The 6,161-nt window shown below is 52.3% G+C and overlaps 1 protein-coding gene across 1 annotated transcript; it reads right to left on the reverse strand.

The window, feature by feature from the left end:
• Positions 1-455: 455 nt before the first annotated feature.
• LOC116588337 (UL16-binding protein 1-like) lies at positions 456-3,580 on the reverse strand. The gene is made up of 4 exons (XM_032339258.1): positions 3,047-3,580; positions 1,734-1,997; positions 1,224-1,499; positions 456-580 (listed from the first exon to the last, which is right to left on the reverse strand). Exons 1-4 carry the CDS (start codon positions 3,306-3,308, stop codon positions 456-458), a joined length of 927 nt encoding a protein of 308 aa, XP_032195149.1. The 5' UTR covers positions 3,309-3,580.
• Positions 3,581-6,161: the final 2,581 nt, after the last annotated feature.

The following is a 6,161-nucleotide window of genomic DNA, read 5'->3' on the forward strand; positions in this document are numbered from 1 at the left end:
AACTGCCCAGATGGGGTCCCCTTCTCCTTGAGATGTCTCATGGAGCTGCCATGCTGCTCTCTCTCAAAGGGGAGGACGGCCCATGCTGTGTGTCCCCGCTGTCCCCACACCGCCCACCCTGGGCCCAATTTGACTCTCTCCAATGGAGAACCGGGTCAGAGCCAGGCCTGACTTCCCTCAATCCCTTTAGCACTGACAGGCCTTAAGCAGTGGTGTGGGCCCCTCCCCTTTCCCAGTGGCCTTAACAGTGAGTGAGGCCATATCAGAACTCAGAGCCGAGCTTGCCCAAGTTGTTGCCAGCACGTGGTATGAGATCTCATTCATCTGGCTCCACGGCCCTGTGAGAAGGTTCAGGCAGTGGGCAGGGGTGAGGCTGGGAACTCACCGTTCCCTGTGCTCATACCAGGCCATCTATTTCTCCCTTCCCTCTCAATATGCTCTCACTACCTGTCCATCTAATGGTCTCCAACAGGGAAGCCAAGTATGACCACACAGCTGAAGAGCAGGGGGAAGATCCAGGTGCCGGGTCTGATGGCGTTGGCCCTGCCCGGGGCTGTGTCTTGTCGCATGGTTGGTGGCACTGAAATGAAAACACAAAGATCAGAGCCCCAGTTGGGACCCCAAACTGGGGGAGGCTTCCTCAGCTCCTACTGGCCCAGGCCCATCGTACCAGGCAGACGGTGTCTATCACTGTCCTTGTGGCAGCTGCTGTGACCAGTTCTCATGTCGGCAAGGAGGGAGGGGATGTTCTCTGTCCCCTAGGGGCTCCCCTAGCCAATAGGGGAAGCAGGGTTGGCAATGTAAGCAGTCACTCCTTCTGTGACACACAGGAGGTGATGCAGGACAAGGATGGTGACAACCACATTCCCCCTGGCACTGAAGGATTTCCAGCAATACGCCAGGTGACACAGAAAAGACGATTCTCAGAACAAGGAACATAGGACCATCTCTGGAAACAGACTGATGCTCCCCTGTTTGCACGAGCAAGAAATCCAAGAAATACCCAAGCACAAAGGTACGTGCAGCCAGGAAGTGATTCCAGGAGGTGAGAAGGGAAAGGAAGGATGCTAGAACATTCCAGTGGCCATTATTATACCAAGAAGAATTTGCCATGGATGGACCAATTTCTCTCTCTCTCCCTCAGACACACACATTCACCATACTGTGGGGCAGGCGGAGCTCATCTCAGGAGAACCAGCCATCCACCCAGTATTCTGAGTTACCTGTGGTCTCCTGGGTTTCATCCCAGTGCTCCCACACTTGCTGGAGCCAGCTCTGACAGTCTCCGTTGGAGGTCCTCACGAGCAGCATGGTCAGCTCTCTGTCACCATCCAACACGTCCTTAACCTGTTGGCCTCCAGAATGATCCACTGTCCACTTTCTGTTCTTCGGGTCAAAGCGGTAGGTTATCGACTCATTGAAGCGAAACTGCCAGAATGCTCTGGTGTGTCCATCGGACCCACGTTCACACATGAGCCTCCCCTGCATGGTGAGAGAACCTGTCCCTGCACCCAGCAGAGAAACAAGTCAGCCTCTAGTCCTGACCAATCCTTTGTCCCACCCACTGTGCACTCCTCAGCTCACTCCCGGCCCTCCTGGTCCTGCTCTGGCCTCCTTGTCTACCCTGGCTGCTGGGCCACATGTGTGGGACCCACGTCGAAGATTTACATGCCCACAATAGCTCCCCGGCCCTGACAAAGTGTTCTCCTTCTGCCCTGGGCCTTCAGACTTACCGCTCTTAATGAAATTCTCTGCTTTGATGTCCAACACTTTCTTTCTGAGCTCTTCCACCAGGAATTTCACAGTTTCCTCCTGTTGCTGCCAAAATGCTGTGTCCTTCAGCTTCATCCCCCGAGGACCAATGGGTTTGAACTCCTTGGTCTGACAGTCATAGGAAAGAAATGTTTTGCCATTGATCTGGCCTTGAACCTCACACCATGGTTGTCCAGGCCTGGCCTGTGATGTGATGAAGAAATGGTAGGAAAGCGAGAGAGCATCTGCGAAAGGAAAACACAGGTGGTGGTTGGGGCTGGAAGAAAAGGAACAGCAGGCACCCCTCTGCCATCCAGGTGACAGCACTAGAATTGGGCAAGACAGAGCAAGAACTGTCCCTGCACAGCAGCTCCCCTAGCCTTGGAGGCTGGCGCTCTTCCCTTGTTGGGATAGGATCAGGATGTCCCTGCCTGGCAGGAGCCCACATAGTCCCAGATAGGAACCCACGCCTACCATGCCAACCCCTGCCTCAGTCACTCTACCCAGTCCAGGGACACGCCAGCCTGGCCATAGCACAGGAGGCCTACACGTTTGAGGACTGTCAGGATGCAGGCCGGTGTCCTCTAGGAAGATGAAGGGCAGGGGCGGAGCTGCACCGGAGGAGCTGGGCAGTGTGGGGGCAGGGTGATAGAGACTCCAAAGCCAGACAAGGGAGAGTTCAGGGTCATGGGTCGCGGGATTCAGCAAGGCCCTGGAGATGGCGCTAATGTGCTCCAAGGCCGGGTGCCGGTAAAGTGAAGACAGGCCTGTCCCGCGCTGCACTGACTCGATTATCAAGAATTTCCGGAGCAGAGAGGAGAGGACGGGATTCCCAGGCTCAGAGAAGTGCATAAGTGAGAATGACCTAGAAATACGAGCCAAACAAACAGAAGAAACTCCCCAAACAAACAAACCAAAAAACCTCAAAGAGGCCCACAAAATACATCGATGGGGAGCGCTGGAGCAGCGGGATGGTGACGCACGGAGAAGTTACGTCAGTGGCAGAGTCGGTTGTGTGGGGTCCAGGCCCTGCGCGATCGCCCTGTCCTGCACATAGCCCGGGGCTTCGGGACTGGGTACCCCCTCACAGAGAGGCAGGTGGGGGCTGGGGCCGACCGCAGGCTCCCCACAGCAGCCTCTCCCCACCTACTCCCCCGCTCCGCGCGCCCGGCCAGGGCGACAAAGTCCTGGCAGACTCGGCGGAGCGGGGAAGGAGGCCGTCGCGGGGACCTGAGGGGGGCGGGGCATCGGCGGCCCCAGACGGCGACAAGGGTCCCAAGGCCCCGGGACTCACCTCCGCCGCTCGTCGCGCCCACGCCCAACCCCAAGGGCGCCGCCGCGATCCCGCGCAGCAGCAGCAGCAGCAGCAGCAGGAGAAACAGGAGCGGCAAGCGCCCGGTGAACTTGGTGGCGGCCGTGGGTCCCATCGCGGCCCCGAGCCGGGGGGAGTCCCGGGTGAGGCGCCGAGTGGCTTCTGAAGGAACCCGCGGGCCGGGAGGCAGAACGTGCTTGCTGTGGCCGGGCCGGGGCTGCGCGAGAGGGCACCTGTCTCTCATCCGAGCGGGACTGGACCTCTGTCCGGGTGAAACCGCGCAGTGTCGCCCAACTTTCCCTTCTCACACTTGAGGCAGAGGCGAGAGAACTCGAGCGGACGGAGGCGGGAGAGGCAGACGAAGAGGCTGAGGACAGAGCAGAGTCTCCGCTGACGGAACTGCTGAGCGAAGGTGCCCGTCGGAAGCGGCGGCAGATTCAATGGACCTGGGGCTGCTGGAACCGCCTGGGCCCAGATCTCTGGAAGGGGGCGGGGCGAGGGATGCCCGCCAGTCGCGCGCCGCCAGCGGCGAGGGCAGCGCGGACTGGGAGGGGCACCCGCGGACAGGGAGGGCCCCCCCCGCCAGCCAATCCAGCCAGGAACATTTTTGAGACGCGAAAACCACAAGACCACTGCATGTACCAATGGCTATGACAAGTTCACTGGTTTTCTTTCGCTCAGGTACCACTAGGTTTCCTTCCCTCCACCTTTTATAAGAATCAAATTTGGTGAGATATAATTCACAAGCAATCCTCCCCTTCTTTGTGAAGGCAGGTAGCTTCAAGCCCCTTATCTTTGGAAGTGTAGGAGAAGCATAGGGCTATCTGGCCAGACTCTAACGCACGTTCTCAGGCTCTGGAAGAGGAATGCTATTACTCCAGCTACGCATCCTAAGCAAACCATAAATTCGACAGAGAATCCTATTTCCAAGCACTACTATCTTCAGGTATGCCCGGGGGCCGGGGGGAGGGGTTGATTTTTTTTTTTTTTTTTTCAGTGACCATACTTTAGCTCTGAGACACTTAAAGTGAGTGTTGGAGCTAGAGTACATCACTTTCACTCAGGATCATTTTCCTATTGTATGAATTACATAAAATCAGCCACATAATGCTAGACTTGTTATAAGTATGATAGATAATAAAGTAGCCCATCCCCTTTAGTCATTGGAAACACTTAGGTTGTAAACAACAGCACCTGGAGAAACCGAACTCAGCTGACTTAAACAGATATGACCAGATATGTGTAGGGCTCTAACAGTAGCTTGAGGAACTGTTCCACCTGAAATTTTTATTTATTTATTCACGGAACACTGATTCATCTACTTTTGGTTTCCTTTAACAGAGGACCTCAAGATAGCATGTCCTATGTCAATCTGGAAAATTTACTATGAGAAGTCACGTGTTTCTAAAAATTATGAAAAGCATTTATAAATCTGCCAATCCCCTGGGAATGCAAGGATAATGTTTACCTCTCAATTTTCGCCAGAAATTTAGGTTTTTAAGGGTTGAGAATTCTCCTAGTGAATAACTGTTTATAGTTTAAAATACATTTAAAGAATATAAACCATGTGAATTGTGATAACACATTGCCTGTTGAGGCGAAATCACTAATTTTGTTTTCTTTTTCCTATTTTTTTAAATTTAGATTCAATTGGATGACATAGAATGTATTCCTAGTTTCTGAGGCAGAGGTCAGCTATTCGTGTCTCACACACCACGTAGCCCATCCCCCACAGTGTCCACCACCTAGTGTGTCCATCCCGCTCCCCCACCCCCACCAGTAACCCACAGGTTCTTTTCTGTGATTAAGAGTCTCTTATGGTTTGTCTCCCTCTCGGTTTCGTCTTCTTTGATTTTTCCCTCCCTTCTCCCGTGACCCTCTGTTTTGTTTCTTAAGTTCCACATATGAGTAAGACCATATGATACTTGTCTTCGCTGACTGACTTGCTTCGCTTAGCAGAATACCCTCTAGTTGGAATGCTTGTTGTTGCAAATGTCAAGATTTCGTTTTTCTGATGGCTGAGTATATTACCACATCTTCATTATCCATTCATCTGTCGATGGACATCTGGGCTCTTTCCACAGTTTGGCTATTGTGGACATTGCTGCCATAAACACCGGGGTGCATTCACCCCTTTGGTTCACTACATTTGTATCTTTAGGGTGAATACCCAGTAGTGTGATTGCTGGGTCGTAGGGTAGCTCTATTTTCAACTTTTTGAGGAACCTCCATGCTGTTTTCCAGAGCGGTGGCACTAACTTGTATTCCCATTAACTGTGTGGGAGGGTTCCCCTTTCTCCGCATCCTCACCAGCATCTGTCCTTTCCTTACTTGTTAATTTTAGGCATTCTGACTGGTGTGAGGTGGTATCTCATGGTGGTTTTGATTTGTATGTCCTTAATGCCGAGCGAGGTTGAGCATTTTTACATGTGTCTATTGCCCATATGGATGTCTTCTCTGGAGACATGTCTATTCATGTCTTCTGCTCCTTTCTTGATTGGATGGTTTGTTCTTGGCTGTTGAGTCTGAGAACTTTTTTTTATAGATTTTGGATACTAGCCCCTTTTCTGTCATTTGCAAAATCTTCTCCCATCCTGTAGTGGTCTTGTGGTTTTGTTGACTGATCTTTTGCTATCCACAAGCTTTTTATTGGGGTGCCTGGGTGGCTTAGTTAGTTAAGTGTCTGCCTTCTGCTCAGGTAATAATCCAAGGGTCCTGGGATGGAGGTCTGCATTGGACTCCCTGCTCGGCAGGAAGTCTGCCCTTCCCTCTCCCTCTGCCCCTCCCCCCTGCTCATGCTCTCTCTCTCTGACATAAATAAATAAAATCTTTAAAACAACAACAAAACAAGACCGAGAGCTTTTTATCTTGATGACGTCCCAGTAGATCATATTTGCCTTTGTTTCCCTTGCCTTTGGAGACATGTCTTACACGAAGGTGCTGTGGACGTGCTCATAGAGGTAGCTGCCTATGTTCTCCTCTAGGATTTTGATGGATTCCTGTCTCACATTTAGGTCTTTCATCCATTTTGAGTCTGTTTTGGGGTAGGGTGTTAGAAAATGGCCCAGTTTCATTCCTCTGCATGTCGCTGTCCAAT

The sequence above is a fragment of the Mustela erminea genome, chromosome 4 (genome assembly GCF_009829155.1).
Source record: "Mustela erminea isolate mMusErm1 chromosome 4, mMusErm1.Pri, whole genome shotgun sequence".
In the NCBI taxonomy this organism is placed as follows: Eukaryota; Metazoa; Chordata; class Mammalia; order Carnivora; family Mustelidae; genus Mustela; species Mustela erminea.

Coding starts and splice junctions, on each gene's coding strand:
- LOC116588337 (XM_032339258.1), bottom strand. CDS start 3,308: ATGAGAGACAGGTGCCCTCTCGCGCAGCCCCGGCCCGGCCACAGCAAG. Junction 1,998..3,046: donor GGGCGCGACGAGCGGCGGAG/GTGAGTCCCGGG, acceptor TTCCTTTCGCAG/ATGCTCTCTCGCTTTCCTAC. Junction 581..1,223: donor TGAAACCCAGGAGACCACAG/GTAACTCAGAAT, acceptor TTTTCATTTCAG/TGCCACCAACCATGCGACAA.